The sequence below is a fragment of the Sparus aurata genome, chromosome 20, assembly GCF_900880675.1.
Source record: "Sparus aurata chromosome 20, fSpaAur1.1, whole genome shotgun sequence".
Lineage (NCBI taxonomy): Eukaryota > Metazoa > Chordata > Actinopteri > Spariformes > Sparidae > Sparus > Sparus aurata.
Genome location: NC_044206.1, coordinates 10,090,060 through 10,116,582, shown reverse-complemented (window position 1 = coordinate 10,116,582; position 26,523 = coordinate 10,090,060). Strand labels below are relative to the sequence as shown.

Genomic DNA, 26,523 nt, shown 5'->3' with positions numbered 1-26,523 from the left:
TGTTCACTGGCACCTGATTGAACCATATGTGTGGATTTATGACTACGATATAAATCCTAAAAGTTTACTCTACTTGAAAAAAGTCAGAAATATCGATTATCTCAGAATGACAGAGTAAAGTAATCTATTAAATTCAAGGTGTACGAGCTATAGCGTTTTCATTGTTCTGATTGTCGTATTTTGTTACATGTTTGTCAATAAAATAAATCCATTTTGCACTTATTTGGCTCCAGTGCAGCGTACAATCAGCAAAGTAAGTAGCAGCTAAAGTTATCAAATCAATGAGGTGGAGTAAAATGTACAACATTTGCCTCCAAAATGTAGTGAGGTGGAGGTGTAAAGAAGCAGAAAATGAAAATACTCAAATAAAGTATGAGTATGTACTTAAGTGCAGTGATTCCTGCCATTCCTTAAAGGGGCACTACGTAGTTTTGGAGATGTAAAATCAAACTTAGCATTTTAATATTTACAGTGTACAGTACTCTGAAATATTTATTGTAACCATGACTAAAAACAAGCAGCCCTCAGAGGAATATAAGGTCCCCAGAACACTGTTTGTAGCTAGAAAGTTGGCAGGGTCCGCCAAATATAAACAAAGTAAAACAGAATGAAACTGTGTTGTCCTTTAAGGTCAGTTTGCTTATTCAGTTTATTTGGTCATGAAAATGAAGAGAGTTTGTTTATTTAGTTTGTTTAGGCATAAAAAAAAAAATCCTTCTCTTCCAATTAAAATTTCTTCCCCAACTCTATCTAGTGCACCTTTAAAGAAAAGGTAGATTCGGTGTAAGTCAAACACTGTATACTGAAAAAATCATGGCCACATGACAACTGGTGCCTGAAAGTAATTTTTACAAGAGCTGCGGCCCACATGCATTAATGATGGCTCTTGCTCCTGAAGCCTGAGGATATTTCATAACGCATGCAGTGCCAGCCATCTCTCCTCCACCCAAACACATTTTGTCAGCACATCTGCTGAGGTTTAAGACTTGGAGCGCTGACAGGGGCTGGCATTCCGTGTAGGGCACCGAGGATGGATGATGCTGCAACACTTAAAGAACGCGTACACGTCAGGCCAGCTGCTGCACGTCGTCAAGGGGGCTTGATTTTTTAAAAAACGTCTCCAGGTTTGTTCAGGTTCTTGACAAAGGGCATGCTGGTGAGACGGACAAATGTTTGGACAGCTGTTCTTATTGTTGCCAGGCTGTCCCAACAGCAGGGACTGAGCACACATACAATACTGCTACAGTACAGCTAATAGGGCTGAAAGAGGCCGCTGAGGAGGACTGTTCCTCCAGTATGCCTTTCCTATTAGCAATTAAGTTAAGTCCCTTCACTTCATCCCTCCTGCTACTAAACTGTGAAGCTCACAACTTCATTTCTGCGGACAGGTTGTAGATATTTTCGTGTCAATGGTCAATAAACAAACTTGTGTAGAGCATAGACATCAGGAAGTCTCCCTTTATGAGTTTTAAAATGTTATTAAATCAGCAAATTTTTGACACGTTATATTAAAACAGGATAAACCTAAACATTGTCTCTGTCAAATATTCATATTCACTTTCTTGCTGAGGGTTGTACAGATTGATACCACTCTTGTAGCTGTGTGTGCGGTAAAGATGAGGCTAGCAGCCTAGCTATGTTAGCTTAACACATACAGTGGAAGCACATGAAAGGTGCTGGCCTGAATCTGTGCTGTGGTTAAATCTAACAAATTACATCCTGTTTCTTTAATTCACAAAGTACAGGTATGAGCCATTGCCGGAAGCTTGCTCACCTATCTTAACGCGGAGGCTATAAACAAGGGGAAGGAGCTAACCCGGCTATTTGCTGTGTTTTAAGGCTAATAAATGAATGAAGCTGTTTCACTTTGTTTCCCTTTTTGTGTCGAGCTAGGTTAGCCATGTGGCAATAACGGCATGTTTGTGGTACAAACATAAGAGTTGTTTCAATCTTCTTAGCTACTCTCAGAAAGAAATTGAATAAGCACAGGCCTTAAATTAAATTGTCAAGCAACAAGGTTTGTTCAGGGTTAGGGAATAAAATAACATGTCCAGACAAAGCTCCAAATTTAAAGGGAACCATTTTGACAATGTGGCTAACCAAGCTCAACACAAAAAGTAACAACATGGTGAAACAGCTAGCCTGGCTCAGTCCAAAGGTAATAAAAACCCACATGCTTTTTGTGAATTAACCAAATGAGATGCAATTTGTTCATTTGTGAGTTTAAAATACATGCACGGAGACAGTGAGCTCCTTGTTTCTACTCTGTGTGTTAAGCTACATTAGCTAGCTGCTGGCAATAGCTGCGCACTTTACAAGTACAAGCATGAGAGCGGCGCCAATCTTCTTAATTTAATGGATAATCATATTCCCTAAATTGTCAAAACTGTTCCTTTAAGTTGCCCACAACGGACATTTTGGTTGCTTGATTTCTTTTTAAAAAAACGTTGTGTAAACCTGGATTTGACCCTGCTGTTCATTAACAAGTGGAAATCTGAAAAATGGTATGGCGAGTGCCCATAAACGAAACCGAAACGAGCTGCAGGTAACAAACAAACTGTCAATTGTTAACCAGAGTGAGCACATCCAAGGTCACACTAGAATGTGTAAAAACATGATTTAATTACCATGGATGTCAATAATCTCAACTTCCCCCCCAGTGTTACAGTAATTGTCTTTTTTCACTAGGTGCCTCCCATCTATTTACCAGCAGGTGTCAGTATTTCCAACCTTTTCTTCCATCTCTCCTCTCTCAAACAGCTGCTACAAACATGCCATTGATAAAAGGATGTTTACAGTTTACAGTTTCCCACAATTCTGAGCGGTGTGTGCGTGTGTGTGTGTGTGTGTGTGTGTGTGTGTGTGTGTGTGTGCGTGTGTGTGTTGACATCAGAGGGCTCATTTTACACACAGCCCTGCATTTTTTTAAAAAACTGCTGCTTTAGTAGCCTGGATATTTCCCATCCTCGCCCTAATCCTCCTTCATCAGTGCAGGCAGGGGATTTATTGTTGGGCTGGAGAGTATTCTCAAATATAATAAGCTAAGGAGGGGGGGATTTGAAGAATTACATAATTTCAGTGTAACTCTATTGTATTGTATTCAATTGTTCATTCATTGTTCATTGTCTAGTGATTTCTTTTTTTCTGTTTATTGTGTGATATTTGGTACTTGCGTTTTTCCAAATTATGTTAAATAATTAAGGGGGTCCTTGATATGAGCCCGATGGCCTCTTGACCTCTCCATCTGATTTGATCTAGCCTTGTGTGTATCAAAAAATAAAAAATAAAGTGTGTTATTACAAATACCACCTTTGTGTAAGTCACCACACATGACTGCATTCTTCTTACTTGCTATCTCTCCAGACTGCCATCCAAAATAACAAATGACCAATTATCCATTATTATATGCTCATTAGTTTCAGAAATGTATAGTTGCAGGGTAATTAAGCCTTTAATTTGGCCGTCTAGATGAAGCTGGGTGTTTATTATTAGTTTTTTTTTTTTTTTACAGTCATCACTGTCCTTCTGTCAGCCCCCTCTGTCGTGTCCTTGAGCAAAGCAGCAGCCTGTAGTTGAAAACCCATGCTCGCTGTGTTATTACACAACAAAAGGCGAAAATGGGAATGTAGTACCGCCGCAGTCCGCGCTGATGTGTGCAGATAAGCTGCGGCACTGATGGGATACACACTAACACACACACACACACACACACACTGAGAGGTGAGATGTGCTTTATGAGGAGAAGTGCGCAGAGGAGACACGACGCTTCTGAATATATTCACCCATGACTGTCGGCTGTCCCCTAATTTAACTCCGAGCGATGTAATTGGCGATGGTGGATTTGTTTACCATATTTGGCAAGATAGTGACACAGCGCGCCTGGGAATTGGACGAGAGCGGCCGTCATTCACAAAAGTCTGCCTTCTGGAGCTTTACAAACAAAGCGCGTGCTCACGGTAGTTGTAGTCCAAAACAAACCCGTTGTGGGACCACTCGAGTGGGAATTCACCTCCTCCGCGGCGCCTCCAACGCCACGTGTGTGTTGTAATTTAAAACGCACGCACTGCGATGGAGCATTTTCGTCTAACGTATGTTTAAGTGTACAAACGGACACACACCAGTCGGTGAAGAAACACGCCGAGCCGAGACCCTCCGCTCGCAGCATACAAATCCCACCGGCGACGCTCTCACCTGATTGGCCGCTGCCGCCTGTCAATCACGCCGCGCTCCTTCTACTACCGCTCCTACAGTAAATATTTGTGTTTGCTCAACCGGCTGTAATGGTGGACGAATGAGGCAGAGGAGCGGAATACAACAAGAGTGAAGCAAGAGAAGGAAAAACGGTCGAAAGTCTGTCTCAGAGCCAGTCGCCGCGAGTTGGACACGGGGCTTCGTCGAAAATGGATGAACTCAAACATCAAGTCATGATTAACCAGTTCGTCCTGACGGCGGGTTGTGCGGCAGACCAGGCGAAGCAGCTTTTGCAGGCGGCACATTGGCAGTTCGAGGTAAAAAAAAATAATAATTAAAAGAAGAAGAAGGAACAGAAACATAAGAATGATAAAGGCTTTAACGTTAGCTAGAGTCGGCAGAGTAACGTTAGCCACACGGCTAATGTTTATGTCCGACCGACCGTTAGGTTAGCCCCGGCGCGAGCTCGCCTGTCCACCTCTCGACACTTTTTGAGCAACACAAAACAAAGCGTTAGTGTTCGCTGTGTGTCCCTTTAGGTGGCCAGGAGTCGGCCCGTTCTCAAAGAATAACTTTTACTTTATTTAAAGTATATGTATGTGTGTATTTGTGTGAGCTTTAGCAGGAGTAAATCTGCAGGGAGTGCACAGTAAAGCAGTGGGGCAGAGCGTCCAGCTAGCATATCCAATTAGACTTTACTCTAGATTAAATACTATAATCCGACACATGACAGCAGTGTACAGGCGAGGCCAGCGAGTGCGATTACGCAATGAAGATGACCGCCGTGTTGTATCGACTAGCCTACTAAAGAGTACTTTCATTGTTTAGTCTGCGGTCAAGCCAATATAGATCCAGCTTGTAAATTTTTTCCTTCGCCCCGCAAGCTCGCTGTATTGTTTGCTTTAAAATCAGCACGGAAACAAGCGATGATCGGACAAAATGCTCCCCCCCTCCCAGCTATTTTTAGTGCCCTTTCTTCTCCTTCTCTCACCAAATCTCATTCATTTTCTCTGTGTTTTTTAGACTGCCCTCAGTGCCTTTTTTCAAGAAACAAATATTCCATATGGCCATCATCATCAAATGGTGAGTGCGAGGAGGAGGAGGTGATGGTGGTGGTGATCATAACACACTGTTTATTATTCTGTTTATGTAATTCTAACAAGCCTGATTTCGTGCTAATATATCTTTAAGGCTGATGTGTTGCTTGGGGTAGGATGGGGAACAAGGGGAGGAGGAGGAGGGGGGCCATAAACAGCCCTTATAGGCCAAGAGGGATGATGTTGTACTAACAATAACAAAGCACATGTCGGCCATGTTGTGAGCTTCCAGAAATAAACACACAGGCAGGCATGCAGCCGCAGCAGCCACACTGACAGAGAAAGAAAGAAAGCAAGAAAGAGGGAGAGGGTAATGTGTGGGAGAAAGAAGGAGCTAAATGCAGATAGAAGGAATTCTTCATTTTTTTTTGTTTTTTATTGTGTCAGCTGAGGTGCATAACTACAGGAAGGGCCCCCTCAGTTTCTAGGTAAGACAGATAAAAAAAAAGTCCCTTTCCAGGAAGAGGACAGCTGCCTCTCTCAAATAGACACCCGTGCAGTTGCCTCTCAGTAATTTGACTGTTTGGGGTTGCTGGTGCCGCCTGACACGACACACATTTTCTGGGGGCAGTCGAATTGGAGCAGAGTAAACTGGAAGGCGTTAGGGCTGGAGGAGACTCTGCATACACACACACACACACACACACACACACACACACACACACACAGGCGTTGAACATTATGAAACACTAGCAGTATTTGGGCTTTTAGCAGCAGCAGCAGCCCACTTTGGCAGCACACTAGTCTTTGTTTGCAGCTGCATGCATGGCAGCATCCAGCAACAGCTGCCCTCTGGAAGATGCGGAAGTGGGGGCATTTTGGACGACACTGTTGATATATTTTTTTAGCTGCCATCAAGCTGTTTGAAGAAAAGGAACAAGATTGGGATTTTTATTGTACAGTGTGTGTACGTTTATAGCCTCATTGTAGTTGGCAATCAAAACAGTTCACGGCAAGCTGAATCATGTTTATCACAGCTTTATTGTAAGAAAGAAAGGCACACCTCCTTTATTATCAGAGCAGTAAATAAGAGCATCTCCGTCCTCTATTTAGCTCATGAAATGTCTCACTTTAATTTCGAGAGTAAACAATCTGCCAAGAGCTGTGCCGTTCTGTCTGCCAAACAGGGCTGAGCTTGATTGCCGCAGACACTGGCTAATGAAAGTCGGGATGCAGAGCACCTACTCGTGTTTGTGGTGTTACTGTTGCAGAAACATTCTTGCATAATCACAAGTTCACGTTCCCTTTTGTTGCATACGCCAGAATGTGCGCACGTCTCTCGTGCTTTACATGCATGCGGCTGCATTTGGAGCATGCACAGAGTGTGTGTGTGGGTATGTGTGTGCGTGTGTGTGTGTGTGAGTCACAAAAGTACTACAGTAGGGCAGCGTGTCCAACCTTCCTGCAGCTTATCAGGCCACAGTGTTCACCGGTATACAGATCTAATCCACTTTGCTCTCGCTCTCACTCTTAACTCTCCGTCCCTCAATCTAAACATGAACGACATTAAGTTACATTTTCTGTTGCATATGCTGTTGCTATAATGTTTTGCCTAACAACACAAGCTCAACTCATCCTTGAGATCGCTATTTTGGCTAGAAGCCTCACCCCCAGCCCTGCTGGCCCCAACAGATAGCCTGTAGACATGCAGTTCTTGGCAGTGCAGCGGGTTAGGACGTCATGTAGGTCAGTTGGTTTATGGATACTGCTCAGTGAGCTGCTTTATTCTATTGTTTTTGAGGTACTGAAACAATGCATGAGGCTGAACGTGATGCGCAAAATCACTTTCCCATCTAAATATGGCATCATGGGAGATAAACCATGTTGGATACAAGAGCACAGTTGTTTAAGAAACACATTTGTATCTCTAAACAAAGCTTGTCTGCAGAGGATTTGCAGGCCTACTCAAGTCTGATTTTGTTCACATGCGCTTTGCTAATTCATAATTTGTGCATTGTATGTCAGAGGTTTATATCCTGTATCAAATATCAAATGGCGAGTTGAGTTAACCCCCTCATCAGTACAGTCTTGTGTAATGCTGCGAGGATTTAGCTAAAGCTCCTGTCATTATGATTTCCTTTTACTAGCAATCCTAGAGCCAGGGGAGTGCCGGTGCTTTGACTACTATCTGTGCGCAGGCACACATTTAAGTCTGTTTTTGTTGTTGTTGTGTGTGTATGTTAAGTCTCTTTCAGTGAGACCGATAAACAGTTTGTCCACTTGTCCTAAATTAGGCAATCAAAGGTTACATCTATGTCCCACGATGGACACCCAGGCCCTTAGCTCAGTCCAACCCCTCCCAGTCATCTCCTCCACACGCCCTGCTTTTACAAACAGTGCCACCGCAACACATTCCTACAGGATGCAACGCTCACGCCAGCCCAAAATGGACCCTTTCACAGCGGAGGGGTGCCGGTATAACCAGAAGCAGCCCGTCTCTCTTTAGTTTATACACTCTCACTCTCCTTCGTCTTTCTGTTTCCAGATGCAGAAGGACCTAGAATTCACTTAGCCATTTATGTTTCCTGTCTGAGAATTTTATAATCATTCCCCGTCCTCATCATCTTCTTTTACCATCATTCTCAAAGCAGCTTCCTCTCACAGAACAGAGCGACGTACCGGCATGTTTGCTCATACTTGGAATGCATGAGGTCAAAGTTGTATTTATGTTGCTTCTGGCTGTTTTGATGCTGATCGCTCTCATCAAATATCATGCACATATTTTTGCACTCTTGCCTTCTTTGTTTTCAGACATTTTTTTTAGGAATGTCCAAACCTCATTTTGAGGCATTTTTGAACAATTTGCCTTGATAAAAGTCTGAGCTATTTCTGCTACTTTTGTCACATCAATGCTGAGTAATAAGACAGGAAATCATTGGTCATTTGTAAGCAAAACTGCCTTAAATGGATTTCCTTGGAAAGTATTTTTGGACAGTGTAGTAACTGTCTGTCTTTGAGTTGCTCACTGTACCACTCCACGAATTTGAAAGGAAAAACGCTGACATGTTGACACCGATATCTGTGTTTCCATGATGAATCTCCCTCCATGTGGGGCTCAAACACTGACAGCAAAGTCAATGAATGAATCCTCATGTGACCACAAAGGAGGAAGTAGCCCAGCTTGGATGATTTTCTGCTGCCGTCTGGGAACATGTGACCCCCCCCATCATGTGACTAAGCAGGGAAAAGAACTAACCTAAGCCACAAAGGCTGCTTCACATGTGTGTAATTTGTGCCAGAGTCATGGTTGTTAAAACATTTAGTGAGGTGGTCCTCGTGCAGCAGCCCTGCGGAGGAGTGGAGTAAGGGCTATGATGCTGAAAAGTATGTTGTTTTTAGTAGGTCAGGCTAATAAAAATATTTTCCTTGTGAATCCTATCTGCAGTTTATCCACCTCCTGTTCTCACTCCGATTTGCTTTTGTATTTTGATGTAAAAAAAGAAAAGTAAAACACTTTTAGTTCTCGTTTTAGCTCCTGGTTCTTTTTCCTTTCTGCAGATCTGACTTTCTCGTTTCCTCATTAATTAGACGAGCATATAAAGTAAATATAAGCGGTAAGCACAACCAGGCCTGATCTACATTGCCGCAACCAGCAATCATGACCAAACAGCTCCATGGTTTCAGTCATCACCTTTTTTTTTATTGTGCTATAACTGTTGTTCTCCACTAGCATCACGCACAAGACAAATGAAAGAAAAGATTTTATGGAGGGCAACGTTCAGTGTCAACTGATGAGGCGCAGTGACGTAGCAGAACAGTATTGGGTACTGCAGGGCAGTGATAAAAGTGGGCGTGAGGGTGTTTAAAGGCTGTTTCCTGGCAATATAAATACACAGTAGGAGAAAGGAGGAGGGATGGAGTGTGTGTTTGTGTGTGTGCATGTGCGTGTGCGTGTGCGTGTGCGCTGCTTGAGTGGGTGTTTCTGGTAACTACAAACATTTGGTTTTGGTGTCTGGGTGTGGCTTTTGAGATAGGTTTTTTAGAAATCTGAACTTTCTCATCCATGTAAGATCTCAACCCAGTGAGATTTGAAGTGTGCGGTGTGCCCATGCAGAAGAGCAGAGGTATAATTACCCTCATAAATCACGATGTGACAACATGGACGACTGTCTGCTGCTATTTCTCTCTCTGTCCCGGCCTCTGTGCGTTTATCATCACTGCAGGAGATGGAGGAAGGCTAACTGAAGTATATAAAGGGTACTCGGATTGTTTCTTAAAAGGGCGCTATGCAGTTTTGGAGAATAAATTCGGACGCAGAATTTTGATATTAACAATATTAATGAGGCAAAAAATAAGAGGAAAATAAGGTCCTCAGAACACTATTGGAAGCTAGAGAGGTGGCAGTGTCTGCCAAATATAAACAAAGTAAAACGGTATGAAATTGTGTTGTTCTTTATGGTCAGGTTGTTTATTCAGTCATGAAAACGAAGAGTTTGTTTATTTAGTTTGTTTAGGCATGAGATCAAGTTAATGACATTCTTTCTTTTTTGATTTCCCCAAAACGGGCAACACAATGTCATACTGTTTTGCTTTGTTTATATATGGCGGACCCTGCCACCTTTCTAGCTTCAAACAGTGTTCTGGGGACCTTATTTTCCTCTGAGTTTTTTTCCTATTTCTGAGTTTGTATGATTACCTCATTAATTTTGTAAAGATCATATTTGTATATATGTATATTATATTCACTTCTTCAAAACGGCATAGTGCCCCTTTTACAACTAAACATTTATTTGTTGCAGCTCCACTGCAGCCACTACATACGGACATATATTAAGTGCAGAATGAGCTGAAGTCTAGTTTTTTTTTCTGTCGTTGGTGGTGTCTTCAAGTATGATTTTGTGTGCGTGTGCGGCGCACTATAATCTACAGGGTTTTTTGTATGCAGCGATGCATCTCTGATTTCAAAGTTAATCATGTCTAGATGGGTTAATGTTGTTAATGGGTGTGCATGTATCTGTTCCTGGATATGTGAGTGTGTGTGTGTCCGTGTGGTTGTCTGTATCCGTATGTCGCACAGCCATGCCAAGCAGTTAGCCACATGTGAAGAGGATTGGCCTGCGCTTTGCATGTTCCAGCGTGTTGCCCTGCATGTTTCCAGGAGCACGACTTCCCAGAACCTTAACCACACACAAAGGCACATGCGCAAAACACACACACACACCGACACACACTCACAGGCGCACACAGGAACTTTGGCTCAAGGGACTCTGGGAATGGGAATCCATGTGGGATGGCTGTGAGGACCAGATGTGTTTATGAGCAGTGGAGTTAGATTGGGTTTCACGCTGATTCTAGGAGTCACTGAGTACACACAAACACACACACACAAGCACACACAGGGGTTTGGCCTATGGCTGAGGAAACACAAGCAGCACATCGGACCCATGCCTATTGCATGAAGGAGTGTTGTCACATTGTGTTTCCTCGGCCTCTGTTATGTCAGGTTAGCTGCAGCCAGTCTCAGGTCAGCAGACATCTTCACAGCGGCCCGCTGCCACCTCGTCCTACTATTCCAGCACTGTCACCTTCCTAAGCCTTGTCCTTCCCTTTCCTGCTTTCCTGGTTCACATTCATAACCCTTGACGTATCACTGAGTCCATGTTTGAACCTCCTGTCTCTTAGCTTTACAGTTATTTAATTAATTTCTAGGACGCAACCAATTCCAGTTATCTTGGCCTCTTGGCCTATCCTTATCTCATGTACTTGTCTTTGTCTATCTGTGTTGTAATGCTGTCTCCATTACTATTTATTATCTTGTGTGTTGTGTCGTTGGTTGTGTGTTGATACCTGGCTGCAATTTCCCCCTGTGGGATAATAAACTTTGACTTGACTTGACTTGACTTGACTTGACTTGACTTTTTGATTTTGATTTTGATTTTGAGCTTTAAACTGAGGTGTGTCCTGATGCTTGGGCTTCTGTGTGCTCCTCTGTAAGATCAATTACTCACTTTGCTTTTTGGGAAGGCAACTCTGATAAGTTTTTTGATTTGAGTTTTTATCTAATTAAAAGCGTTCTGTGGTTCAGAGTGAAACTTGAAGCTGACACTGATAAGAGAGCCTAATAAATGGGTTGCATGTGAGGTGAAATAACAGCTGAACTTGATCTACAGTGTAGATTGAGAAAGATATCTTTTGGCGTTTGCATCATAATCATGTTTTATTTTCCCTCATGATGACCTTTGGCCTAGTGGTTTCTGTTACCAGACTGTTACCAGTCGACAGGCCAAACTCCTTTTTCTAGATCCGAGTGAGCCACTGAACATGTATTGTTAGCCTGTTAGCCATTGTTGTGACCAGCGCTGTGTGCTGTTGCGCCACCCAGTCTCAACCCCCTTATCTTTTGTCAGTTGCTGTTTTCTTTCTGTTTCTGTTCCTTTTCTGTCATCGCTCTTTTCTTTTTTTGTTTTTCTTTCTCATTCTCCTTCCTGCATTATACAGTGTCACAACAGTGCACATGAAAACAGAGCCTGGCTAATGATCAACTGAGGCCCTCGTGAGCACAAATCCAACTATGCTCCTCTGTATGTGTGTGTATAATATTAACTCAGACATACACAGTCTCAGGGCTCAGCTGCTAGAAGCTGGGTGAGGTCGAAGGAGCGAGGGATCAAGGTTGAGGAGGGGAGGGGAGGACACTTAAAATGTCCAGCAGCACCTGTTTATTCCTTTATTTAGTTTCTGAAAGAAATGTAGTGTGTGACAGGATAATAAAAACACAGAGACAGAGTCGCTTGTCTGGTTTTGGTATGTGTCTGTGTGTTTACACAAGTTATGTGACGGCAGCTTGTACAGGATGTCGGCAAACAGATGGATGAAGGTGGTGGTGTTTAGTTTTATACCCTCAGTTAGGTATTGGGTATCTCTAAAATATGTAAAAGAATTTGTAAGAGTTCTCTCTTTTCAATATTAATGAGGCAATTAATATAATTTTTCCATAACTGAATAAACAAGCTGTTCTCAGAGAAAAATAAGGTCCCCAGAACACTGTTTGAAGCTAGAAAGGTGGCAGGGTCCGCCACACACAAACAAAGCAAAACGGTTTGAACTTGTGCTGTCGTTCAAGGTCAGTGTGTTTACTCAGTCATCACAACGAAGTGAGTTAGCTTATCAGGGTTCTCCCCAGAAATTTTTTGTGTTGCGGCGCACCGTCAGTCCGGGGGGGGGGGGGACAGGGACGGACGGACAGACGGTCATCAACTCCGTCAGCCGGGGGACGGACGGACGCTCGTCGCCGTCGTGCGCAGAGTATAGCGGCGCTGACCTAGCGGCGTAGCGGTGCTGTTCCACCGTCTGGGGATAACCCTGCTTAGGCGGGAGGCAAAAATGCTTGGGCGCCGTGCCTAAGCCGTATAATGGCAGGGAAAACCCTGCTTATTTTGTTTGTTGAGTTTAAAATTTCTTCGCCTAAACTACACAGTGCACCTTTAAACTATCAGCTGTTTGTGTTTGTTTTAGTTTTGTATTATCAGTTCAAGTCTTCTCTTGAAACATCCAGATATTTAATTTACAAGTCATACACACGCACACACAATTAATCAGGATTTTCAGGAAGTTTTAGTATTATCATTATTATTATTATTATTATTATTATTATTATTATTATTATTATTATTATTATCGTTATGAGTATCCTTGTTATGGTTAGCGTAGTTGCCATATTTGTTAGTAGGTCATGTTTGTACTGGATCCAGCTGCTGAGCACGAGCTCCACAAGCAATAAAAAGCTCTGCTAGCTTACATGCACAACATAAGAGCTCTGCTGTTTAAACATTTAACAGGCAGAATCATGCACAGCTAAAGCAGCAATGCCTTCTCTTGGCTATCCTTCATTCTGTCCCCTCGCTCTATCAGCTGGTGTCACCGTTTCTTCCTCTGTTTTATCCTTTTTTACTTGTTTCCTCTATTAACTGATTAGTCTTGCCCCTCCATGTAGCCCTCATTTCCACAGTCTCACAGCATCTGTAACATCAGACCGTAGCCACATCAGTATGTCTTTTGTAAAATCCATAAATGGAAAAGTTTATTTTATTGCGTCTTTGTTTGTGGTTATCGCTGCTTTTACTGCCAGGTTATAAGTAGGCTCTGGATGTCACATTGACCCACACACTGCTTGTTTATTGGACAGAGTTTTGGTAAACCGTCATCTGTTGAGGTCACATATTTGGGAAGCATGTCGTCAAAACATCCAATTCCAGTTCCCGTAAACTTAACAAAACATGACGGACTTCTCTGAGCTCTCTGGCAGTGATTTGTTATATACTGAAGAGGCATTTCATTTCATCTGGATGCCAAGTTTGATTTTATCTTACTAATCATGGCTTGGTCAACATTCATACTCTTCTTTTTGGTCCCATGTGGGTTCATGCAAGTTGTTCAGAACATACTGTATTGCAGCACCAGAGACCTGCATAGTCAGTGTTGCCAGGGATTGACTGGCATTGTTCCCACATGCCAAACAAAAAGAATGAATGTTTCCAAATGCATATAAACTGCTTTAAACATGCACGACATGAAGGCACCCAGGACTAGTCCAGACCTGATGCTGCTGGAGCCTAAGCATCCTCCCACACATCCAGCTCTTAACACCAGTTACAACATGAGGTGCAGCCAACAGTTTGTCATCTCCTGTCCATATCTGGCTACTCCTCTCAACCTTAATTGATTTAAAGAGTTCATGTTCCTTTTTTTAGTGTTGTACAGCTCTACACCCCTTAAAGGGATATTCCGGTGTAAATTTAATCCATGGTCTAAATCACCGCGAAACTGTGTTAGACTCCCTCTCGAGAGATCAAGTTAGCAGACCACTAATTTACGGAGTTTTATCAACCTCAGAAACCACCGCACGACAACAATACACTGCAGTAAATGGATCCAAATATAAACCGCCACCAAAAAGCCACAAATAATGCTCAGAATAGCGCCAAACTTCAGCAACAGTACAAATAGGGTCTCAGCACATAGTCTGTGGCATCTAACCTCTGCTAGCTTAGCTGGATTTCTATTGGGAAGCTAAAAACAGAGTTCAACTCTCCTCCATCAGCTTCCGGGTCGGGGAAGTCCCGACGATTACCGAGTGCGATTAGAAATGCTCAGTTCCGTTCTTTTCCCTGTCCGCTCTCGATAATAACTGTTATAAACTGGCAGGTAAGACACATGAACTTTGATTGCTTTTCCATGGAGTCATAATCATACATTTTCATCCATGAGCCGTGGAACTCTACTGCACTCGGTAATCGAGTCGTCGGGACTTCCCTTCAACAGGAAGCTGCTGCAGAAGAGTGGTAAATTTTGTCAGCTTCCCAATTGAAATCCAGCTAAGCTAGCGGAGGTTAGATGCCTCGGACTATGTGCTGAGACCCTATTTGTACTGTTGCTGAAGTTTGGTGCTGTTCTGAGCATTAGTTGTGGCTTTTTGGTGGCGATTTATATTTGGATCTATTTACTGCAGTGTATTGTTGTCGTGCGGTCGTTTCTGAGGTTGATAAAACTCCGTAAATTAGCGGTCTGCTAACTTGATCTCTCGAGAGGGAGTCTAACACAGTTTCACGGTGTGTTAGACCATGGATTAAACTTACACCGGAATATCCCTTTAAATGCCCATTTAATAGTCCTTAACTGTGCTCTGTATCGCAGTTTCAGTGGAACAGTTGGATTGAGTGGCTTTTTTGACTTTGTCCAGAATTATGAGGACACCATCATCGATGAGTAAAATGTTCCCATCAGTTGAGGGTTATAACGTGGCCTGTCGTTGCAGCCAAGGAGGAGAATGCTATAATGTACACAATGTGGATGGGAGGGGATGCAAGGGAAGGGAAAAAACATTTGCCTCAACATCAGCATAGGAGTCTGTATGAAGTTGTAAGAATATGTCTGAGCCAGATAAAGTCTCAAAATGTGGGCATATCTTCCGTTTGGCAAGTAAAAGTCGACAGGTTATGCGTCACACTAGCTGGTAGATGTTTGTGCGCAAGCAGAGATGAATTAAACACTATGCTTGGAGTTATTCATTTTCACAGAATGCTTCTGTCTTCTGCTTACTGTGTTGGAGTTTCACACACAGACAAACACACACACGTACAGGGACTTTATGCTGCATTCACATGCACCTTGTAAACTCAGAAACCTATGCTTGAATGGGCACAAAGTATTGTCTTTTTATTTTATTCGTTGAAACACACAGCCCCTCATCTGTTATAACTTTCCTGTTCTTTAAACACAACACATTGAATGATTATATGCCAAAATTATTACATCCCATACACTTCTACATAGGCCTTCTTATTCTTATTTAATTGTTACCAGCAATTTCACAAATTTTCTTGTAATTGTATTTCTGATAATCTTCAAGATGTTTCTCTGCAGCATTATTTAATAGTTAAATGTCTTAAGAGGTGAGAGATGTGACATCAATTAACTGATTAAATGTTATTTTGTTATTACCAATCATTCCAGACCTCTGACCATGAATCAACATCAGATGCAGACCTTTGGAGTAATACATTTTGAGATACTAAACAGCAAACAGAATAATAGTAATACGTTTTATTTGAACAAGGTTGAAATGATGGTAGCTAGCAGCAGACAGTTTGGAAACACGTAGAAATGGTAATAGACCATGTTTCACTGTGTGTAACTAAACATTTTAGGCTGAGCGTACCACCGTACCTCGCCTGAGGCTTCAACAAATAAAGATGCTGAAGTGTTGATGCCCGGTGGCTCAGTGCTCCCACCTCGTCTTGTTTTTGCAGTTGTGCACCATGTGTTATTTTGCAAGACTTGGTGAAGCAACATTTTCTGACCAATTCCTGTCGGCGTGCTGTTTTGAATAATACCCCAAATCCAGAATTTCAATTTGATTGCTTCCATATCTTATGAAGTTTACAAATTGGCTAAAAAGCAGTTTGTTTCTAGAGTAAGACAAGTGTTACTTAGCATTTAGAAAGTAGTAAATCAAATTTCCAAGCACTTTATGTTTAATGTACATTCTGTAAAACAGTGACTTAAATGTTACATTACAGTCAGAAACTTAATTTCCAATAACACTGTGGTCCTGTGGATGTCAGGCCGCATGCTTCGCTGTGATTATCGCGTCTCACAGATCTCTCGGCACAGTTTGCTGTTCGCGCTGACGAAGAGTGTGTGAACTGTATGCAACAAGCCGCAGACTGGAGGGAGAGGGAGACGAGGAGTGGGAAGTGAGAGAAAGATAAAGAAGGGAGAGAAAACAGACACGTCATAGGTTCACATTCACGTTCACAGCTGAGGAAATGATAGAGAGGGAGAAGTTGTTTTAGTACTGTTTTCAAAAATGTAGACATGGTGAGATAAGATTAATACATTTAAAAAACAAGCATAATACAATAAAATGTTTAGGTGCTTCTGTGTATTTCTTTTTGCCAACATTAGCTGTGCCTTGGCAACTATAACTTTCTCAGTATAACTTGAATTTGACTTTTGACTTTTGGTCTTTTATAACACAAGTTAATGAAAACAAGCCGATGACATTATCAGAAAAAATTGGGCCTTTAATTCCTGTGACAGCTGCACGGAAAACATCCAGAGAGCCTGAAATGAGATGAATGTGAGTGTGTGGTTGTAGTGCTGAGGTAAACGTCACACAGGGGAGGTCAGCTGGGGTTGCGAGATGTAACTGGACCCTCTGCACAAGTATGCAAGAGCATAGAAAGATCCTCTTTTCAGACTGGCACGTGCGCAAGAACACACACACACACACACACACACACACCCACACACACACACACACACACACACACACACACGATATGCCTAAGGAATGTGGTCGGTCGGACTGGAAATAGCTCATGTGTTTGTGGACAAACGCACACGGGTGTACACAGAGGAGTGTTGTAGGTTTTTGGATGAAGCCAGGCATGTTTAGAGTGGTCGCTGCCTGTCAGCCATGCGTTCCTCATGCCGGGCTCGGCAAACACACTTGAGGACAGGCCGGAGCGAGCCGGGCCAGCGCGACCGCAGAGCCGCTCCTGCCTCAGCCATGGCCCCGTCAACAAGATCTCTGCTGCTTCCTCATAACCAGCTGTCCCCATGGCAACCCCTCTCTGTTGGCTCTGTTTTGAACACAAACTGGCTCTGGCTGTCTGTCTGTTATTCCCCCCGTCTCTCCATCTGTATCATGAATACATGTCTAGACCTCGCTGCTGTAACACACTTTCTGCAGTCCCACACACACGCACAGAGCCCGTCATCCTCACCTTGATACAACAACAGCTTTTAACATCTGCTTGTGTGTCTCAACAGTTTTGACCGAAGAGGAACAGCACAACAGTAAATGTCTGCACTCTTCCTGTTGCGAGTCTGACTTGATCTTTAATGTTTCATCACGCTGGATTGTTAACCAGCTAACAGAGCCAACAGACAGCCATTTGTTCGGGTTAACTGAGCTGACTCTTCTCGAATTACATCCCACTGTGTTTTTAGAGACGAGACAGACAATTAACTGTCACAGTAACCTCGATTTGAAAAAAAGGTTTACCTCACTAGACCTCCTCATGTGCTGTCTTAACATCACTGAACTCAAATGCATCCATTCCTGCCCAGTTGCTGTATATTTATCTAATACTGTATCTGCATACAGATTATTTGCTGATGGCGCATGAAGAGTCACACACAGTTGTTGTTTGTGCATTTTTACATATGGCCCCTCCCAACTGAGAGGGCTGCTCAAAAATATATAACATGTATCTCGAATATCTTAACCCCTTACCCCAACATGTACTAATAGAGAATATTTCTAATAAAATGTATGTGTGCGTATATTGTACTCTTTTTGTTAGCTTGCCGTATCCCCTAGTAGAAACAAGAAGGCAGGTGCAGAGGGGTTGTTAGGTTAAACATGATGGTTTAGTCTGCCTGACTCATTGATCCCTCGGCTGAATGACATTTGTTGTTTGTTTCTCTAAAATATCACTAATTCTAGTTGTGTGTTCACACAGACTGCAAAGTGAATTTTTCATCAACACAATGACACGATTGAATCATGTGTATGTACGTGCCAATGATGCAAAATATGTGAAATTGCTGCCATTTGTTGCAGTGGTCCTCTTAAAGAAAAAGCTCACAATGTGGTCATTATTTACCTATCCTCATGCTGATGGAAAGTCGGGCGAAGTTTTGTCAATAAAACATTTCCGTACCTTCAGACCAAAACAGCATTGCAGGATTCTCCTAAACAACTAAAGTAGATGGGGAATTGCTTTAAAACATAAATAAACAATTAAGCTGATTAAATTAAAATGGCTCCATACAACTTGTCTGTAGCAATCCAAGTCTTTAGTAGCCCCAAAATCCAAAAATGATGTTGAAAGATACTCCAGAGACTTGGATTATGCCGGACAATCTGTAGGGAGTGTTTTTTGAATGTCACCATCTACTTGAGTTATTTAGGAGAATGCTGCAACGCTGTTTTGCTGTGAAGCTCCAGAGATATTTTGTGGACTGCAACACTTTGTCTGAATTTCCATCAGCATGGGGGTGAGTAGATAATGGCTGAAATTTCCTTTTTGGGTGAACTTTTCCCTCTCCCTCATCTTCAGTCCGTCTCCAAGTAACCGGCCACTTGAAATGTTTCATGTGTGAACGGCCAACTCCGGCATATTGCATCATCTGTATTTATAAAATCAGTTTCTGTTTTTATTACAAACAAAGTGTTACATGGTTAAAGTCAAAAGGACATGAGAAAACATTTATAGAGCACATAGAACAAAGTGGGAAGATACCAGCTCTTAAATGGGCACATAAACATCTTTGCTTGTTAGATAAATTAAACAACGTCATTCCGAGGAACATCTTTGTGTCATCCTTCATGTACACAGTTTGGGTTTAGTGCATTTGTCATTAGACCACAGCTAACACTAATTCTTAACAGATGAAACAGATCTTTTTATTATTAAACCCACAGTTAAAGATCATTGTGCACACGCTTTTTAATCAAAAGCTAGAAATATGTTGATCCCAAATGAACTGCTTTCCTTTCAGCCTGTGTTTCTCAAATAAATAGGGCTGCAACTAATGATAATGTGTCGATTATTTTCTTGACCAATCGATTTAATTGTTAAATGTCAAAAAACAGTGATGAATGTTTCCCAAAGCCCTTGATAAGGTCCTGAAATATCTTGTTTATCCACAACCCAAAGATATTCAGTTTACTGTCATTTAATGAACAAGCAACCAGAAAATATTGACATTTGAGCAGCTGGAATCTTAATTTCTTCAAAAAATCCTCAAACCTATTAATCAGTTATGATTATTATTAATCGGTGGTGATTAATTTGATAATCTCTGCAACTCTACAGCTAACCCCATCCAGAGCTGAGCTGCTATATCTCCAGCGTACCTCACATGCCTCTCATCCATATCTCTTTTACGATGTATGTGTGATGCAACTACATACTGTCTGCTATTTTCGTCAGCACGTGTGTGTGTGTGTGTGTGTATGTGCATGCATCTCTGTGTACACACAGGTAGTGACTCCCTTAAATAAAAAATTAACTCTCTTGCTGCGGCCCACGTGCCTTGTCTGTTGGCCAGGAGCCAATTGGATTTGACTCTCGATCTGCAGCGAGAGTTAATCTGCGACTAGGCTGCTTAATGCACACAAGGGGAAATCACACAGTAACCTGCTTCCTCTGTGTGCTGCACCAGAGCAGCATGTTAATCTCAGCGCAGGACACCATGCAGAGTTTATGCCTCCGCAGGTCATGTGACGCATTTCCCATATATGTGCCTCATTTGTTTGGCTGATGATGTTTCTTTGGATCATCACTGAATACTAACTGACAGGTGTGGGCTGTGTTGAAGCTTCTATCAGTGTCCGATAAGCGGTCAGATCCACTCTCAGACAGCCTGGCAGAGAAAAGACAGCTGCTGTGTCTTTGGACCAGATCCTCTTCCCCGTGGGTCGATACCGTCTGCGTCCAAGGTCCCCTGCAAAGACAGACACACATGCCGACACTTAGAGGTGTGTGGTGTTATTTTGTGAGTGGAGGAGTGCGAGGTGGGCAGTTGTGAGACACTGGCGTGGTTTTGTCTTCAGTCGACGTCTTCAAAGGTCACGTGTCAGCATTTTCTGTCTTATTTTCCGAGGAGGCAGGAGGCTATTGTTTCCTGCGCGAACACAAGTCACACGGACCCTCGGCTGATCACGAGGTCGGACAAATCCAACCAGCAGCCTCCCCCGCCAAGAACAGGAAGGATCACAGGGGTTACTTCAGCATTCCAGGGTGTCTCTTTACCACAGGAAACGGCCAGAGACATGAGCCAGCGTTTCCTGTCAGAGCGCACACACTCACCTTTCATAACAGCGTGCGACTCTGAGAAAAGTCTACCTCAACCCCAGCTCCGGACTGTACATAAGCGGGGCTATAACCTGCAGGCCGCAGCACTTTTAGGGGGCAAAGTGATCCGATTACACCCCAAGGGAGGAGAGATGTTCCTGTCACCCTTGTTGTTTTTCTGAAGGCTGCTTGTGCGCTAAAGGCAGCGTGTCACACACTGAGCATTCTGGGTGATGGAGCCAGATAGCGCAGGTCAGCCCAAGTTCTGCCTGTCAGTGAGGGGAATGTTGTTTTCCAGCTGTTCTCCTCTCTTTTCAGCATGCGAACATACTTCGTCCAGTATCCATGTGTGACTGCAGCTGTTGTTCCTCATCGTTGAATCATGGAGCCGATGACTCCCATTTCCAGAAAAGTCACCCCCCTTAAAACAGAAAGAGACGTTTGACCTGAATCTGTAGGCAATGTTATCTGGACACCTGTGGCACTGTTTATCCATCTAGATTGTATGGGGTGAGTTGTGGAGTTTCAGAGATATCTACCTTCTCTTGAATATAATGGAATTAGATGGCACAGAACTTCTGGTGCCCAGGGTGTCAGAAAGCAGAATCAATGTCTCATTCTAGAAGTCGTGACCTGGTTACACAAGATAACCCTCAAAATGGAATTAGGCGGGTACTTTCTCAAAATATCAACACAATGGCATTAATTACATTAAATAATTATCAGTAGTGTGCCAATACATTCAGGAAATTAGATTCCTGTACTGTAATGTAGCCTTAAATACAGGGAAAAGCCAACACCTCTTATAACCATTACGACATATATTGCCCAGCCCTAGTAGGATCTGTTTTCTGTCTTCTGAACAACACCCCCTAACTGTATCGCAGAAGGAAACAAGCATCTAGGCTCACAATTATTCTCCATGGTGGAGCCGTAACGTTAGTTAGCTTAGTAGATACACACTTCCTTGTGTACAGTGGTGTAGGAAGAAAATCATTTTAACAGCTCACAACAAGGACTATAGGTTATCTTGAGTAACCAGGTAAGCGACATTGTTGATGATTTTTACAAAACAAAAGTACTGGCACTAGTCATCTAGTTGCATTATATTCAAGAGAAGACAGTAACCCTTTAGGCTGATATCTCCAGAACTCTGCGACTCACAACACAACAATCTAGATGGATAAATAGCACTACAGGTACGAGGTTAAATATGTATTTTTGATTTTGGGGTGAACTGACTCTTTAAGATATTATATGAATCATAGTTAATGAATCTGATTTATGATTCTGTCATGTCTTGATCACATTCCTAATCCTGGGAGTTGCCGAGCAGTTTTCTTCCATTGTTTAGATCCTGGTGATCCAGGGCTATTTTGTCATGTAGGCGCCTGCCCTGTTAGCCTCCCAGCCCGGGATCTTATTTTTAGAGGACAAGCCTCCTGGCTAAACATCGCTCCACCTCTGCTTCCCTGTGGAGTACAGCAGGTACTTGTTGTTTTCCTGGTTACAAATGGACAGGGACAAAGAGGAGGAAGCAGGCTGTGGAGCAGCGATGAGGATGAAGGCTTGCTATTTCTGAGCAGCCGAACATGTCGTTCACATGGCGGGTTAGCTGCAAGGTGGTAGGTTCATTATTGTTTTGGGCACACGTTTGTATTGTGTGTGTGTGTGTGTGTGTGTGTGTGTGTGTGTGTGTGTGTGTGTGTGTGTGTGTGTGTTCCTGACAGCAGAACAATAACAGTGCTGCCACAAAGGAGGGTCGAAGCAGGTTAGAGCACAAGGGGATATAGTGAAGCCAAAAAGACTTGTTGTGTGAGTTTGCTTGTATGTTCGACCACATTTCTGTAGTCTGGAAGTCCTGGACGTTATATTGCTGTTGAAACAGGAAGTGGATGCAAACAGAGGATTGTAATGTCATCATCAGGACCCTCTGGGGAAGCATAGAGTGCCTGGGATTCCCCTAACTTTCCCTTCAGTTATACACAGCAGTTTGCCTTCTTTAGACCGATTGTCTGCTTTAAAACACAGCTGAGAACTTCCTTTGAGATGTGACCTGTAACGTACATGGCTGCTGTAACTCTGTTTGTTGGTGTAGGCCCATTTTTCTTGGAGATAATCGGACAGCATAACATGGTTTTTCCATTACAGCAATATTGGAGTTTATCATTGTGTTGTAATAAAGGGAAGAACCACTTTAAAGCAGCGAGATTTTACAGTAAAAGACAATAGTCATGCTAGAAAAAATGTATTAAACAATGGCAAAAAGATTCCAGTTTCTCCACTGATAAAGGTCTCAGTAATGTGGAGATACAGCTGCAGAATGATCCCCCATGTAGACTTTAACCCACAGAGGAAAGCAATAAGTTCACAACATATTCCGTGTCAAAACTCAGAAAACTGCTGATTATTTTTCCTGTATGAATTAATTAACTGTTTCTTATACTCAAATGCCAAAAGAAAGAGAAGTAATAATAAAGAAATGGTGAAAGCAACATTTTCCCAGAGCCAAAGGGACATTTTCACATTGTTTTATCTGATCAGCCTCAATTTACCATCAGAGGAGACCAAAGAACTAGCCAGTATTTACATTTGAGAAAAGCTGGACCCCGTGAACTTGGTGTTTGTGCTTGAAAAATGACTCAACTCATCATCAAAATGGATTCATTTTGATTCATCAGCTTATCTTGTCAGCTCTACTGCAGATATCAGTGGACTTGACATGTTAACAAGAAGAAGTGTGTTGAAACTAGGGCTACAACAAACACGTCTTCCATTATCAATTAATCGGCTGATTTTCCATTATCTGTAAGTATATAAAATGTCAAAGATGTGTGAAAAATGTTAATCCATTTCCAATTGCTTCTTGAGTCCCACCAACAGTCCAAAATCCACAGACTCTTCATTTACTATCACAAATGGCAAAGAAATGCAGAAAATCAACATATATAAAGTGTACATTTGTACTTGAAAAATTACTGAAATGATTATCAGTCTTTTTTCATCGATTAATTAATTAAACAATCGTCAATAGATCTATAATGGTTCCAGCATGAGTAGAGATGTTGTGTACGTGCATTCATTGTTCTCTGTCCCTCCTCATTCTCAGATGTGCACCCCAGCCAACACACCAGCGACGCCCCCCAACTTCCCGGACGCATTGACCATGTTCTCCCGGCTGAAGGCGTCCGAGAGCTTCAACAGCGGCAGCGGCGGCAGCCCCATGGCGGCCTCCATGGCCACCTCACCCCCGCCCCCCCAGGTCGGCGGCTGGGGGGTCTCACCAAACGTACCTAATGTGCCGCAACCTCCACAGGGACTCTGGACTCAGGGGCAACCCCCCATGCAGCCCTGCCCCGCCTGGCCCACGGGCGTGAACCCCCACGCGGGCGCCGAGCAGAAGGCTAGCGTAGCAATGGAGGCCGAGAGATGAAGGGCAGCACGGGACTGAAAAATATCTCCCTTCCACTTCAGGAAAGGGAGGGAAAACGGGCGGAGGGAGGGGGTGAATAATGACGGGGAGGGAGGGAGGTGATAAAGGGTAGAAATTGGGGTTTTGGTCTTTTTTTTCCCAAAAAAGGATGAAAGGATGTGGAACAAGACGGAAAAACTACGCAAACCAAGAAAAACTCAACGTGGACATTTTAAGAAGAGGAGAAAAACCAATGCAAATGTCAATACAAAAATAGAAAAAAAAACAAAAAAGATACGCACACACATAGTAATAAGAAAGCAACTGAAAATCTTTGTTAGTTTTTCCTAAGTAAATGCATAGATAAGAGAAATATTATTGAACTTAAAAAAAAACAAAACAACAGAAATAAAAAAAACAAAAAAACAATTGTCACGCCCAAGGATTCTCTGTGACGTTCAAGGACATAAAAGGCAGCAAACTTAATTTTCAGTTCTTTGTTCAGTACTTTTTTTTTCCTCCATCGTTTGAGCCGGTGTTTTTTGCCGCCGGCGTTTCTGCAACTTGTCTGTGCTGCATGAGGAGAGAGGGACTTTTGCAATGCAGTGTTTGAGATTGACTCAAAGAGAAAAAAAAAAATTAAACACGCACTTGAGTGTGAGTGTGTACGCATGTGAGCGGGTGGTCGGTTTGTAATCAAAAAATGTATACACACACGCACACACATATATATATTCACACATACACACACACACACACAAATACACACACACATTAGAGTTTAGAGGCAACACCTCCATACTGTCATCCCCATCCTCAAAGGTGGGACTTTTCTTACCTCACCTGGTGGTCACCTGACTTCTTTCAGCCAATCAGGGATTCTTCTTAAACCAACCGTTGCCGCCACCGTCGCCGCAGGACATGTTTTTAAAGGTTTTTTCTCAAAGGCAGCAGCCGACTCTGGTTTATGCTAACCGATCCTTGCTGCAATGGCTCTTTCCTGACAGTTTTCAAACCTGGACTCAAGACTACAACTGTCCACTTTTTTCTGGAGATTTGGGTTATTACAAGAAAAAAAAGATAAAATCATGGTTTAATATAATATCGTTTATAAATGCTAATTGTTCTGTTTTTTTTTGTTGAGTGGTTAAGGGGGGTGGCTTTTGAAAATGGGTGGGACTTCAGGTTGATTTGTTTTTTTGGAAGGAGTGAATCAAACCGCAGCTAAAATGGCTACAGATTATAAAAGAAAAAAGAAGAAAAACACGACTACTCCATCTTTGTAAACAGAATTGCCACTTTGCATGATGTGTTCATAACGTGTAACATCTTTTGTAGCAAACATACATGAGGTCGAGACATGTTTATGGGAGGGGGTGTGTGGAGCTGAAGATGAGGGTGGGGTGGTGGGTCTCAATCCCAAAGCTAATAGAAATGCAATAGATGAGTTTCTCATGAGATGTCTTGTTAGATAAGAGAAACGAGGAAGAAAATGGGTGTGGGGCAGCTTCGGGAAGCCCACCACAGGCTATTTGGGGACACTACAGACTACTTTCAGATATACAGTATATATAAACCCTCAGAAACTGTACTACTGAGGGGTTTTTACAACATTTAGGTCTCTAGATTTTCGACCGGTCCCTGGTCCATTGATACTGCTGAGGGACAGTTCAGGGATGACCCTGATATATGGCAATATTTTAAATGCAGGGTCTGTCCCTTTTTTAATTTCTCCTGTTTGGATTATTTTTCCATTGGATAACAGAGAAGAGAGTAAGAAGAGATATTTTGAATAGCTGAAGGTCTTTTTTTTAAAAAGATAATTGGGGAAATCATGGATATAATAATGAATAAATAAGCAACTTTCTTTTTATTATTTAGACTAAACTAATGTTTGAGATCATCCTTTTTTCCATGCTTCATACTTTATTTGGTTAAATCAGAGCGTCTCTGGGTGGGCCTGTTCCTAAATGGTTTCTCATGTATGTTTCCCCACTTGTATGGCTGTATGAGACCATTCCCACAATATTTGTGGACTACCTGATAATTAACTTATCATTTTTTGTGAACCTAAATAAATATTGTATGTCAACCTAATCAGCACTGCAGTGTGTGAGTATTGGCTGTAAAGCTGAATATGAGGCTTATCATAGAAAGTGTCCTTTGGTCTCCTGAAGAAGACCAGAGACTGTAAAAGAAGACATCAGTGTGGTCTCCATGACGTCACTCGTTGGTTTCTGATGAGCCCTTGTTGAGCTCGGTTTGGTGGTTCCCGATCCCCGAGGAACAGCGCTGGGCTTTGAATCCAGTATGTCATTGTGGCCAGACCCTGTAATTGCAACATCCAGTGATGCACACTGGGCCAGAGAAACTTACCCCATGAGATTACATTATGAAAGAAGCGACTGTAAAAACGATGAATACAAGTTTTTGAGCGTCACCGCCCCACAAATCAGAATTTGAGCTGTCTGACCTGATAACATGGAAAGTAACACCATTCTGTTATTTTCTT

At 42.5% G+C, this 26,523-nt stretch overlaps 1 protein-coding gene across 1 annotated transcript; it reads left to right on the top strand.

The window, feature by feature from the left end:
- Positions 1–4,098: 4,098 nt before the first annotated feature.
- ubald1a (UBA-like domain containing 1a) lies at positions 4,099–26,108 on the top strand. Its single transcript, XM_030400615.1, has 3 exons — positions 4,099–4,508; positions 5,215–5,274; positions 23,709–26,108. Exons 1-3 carry the CDS (start codon positions 4,401–4,403, stop codon positions 24,030–24,032), a joined length of 492 nt encoding a protein of 163 aa, XP_030256475.1. The 5' UTR covers positions 4,099–4,400; the 3' UTR covers positions 24,033–26,108.
- Positions 26,109–26,523: the final 415 nt, after the last annotated feature.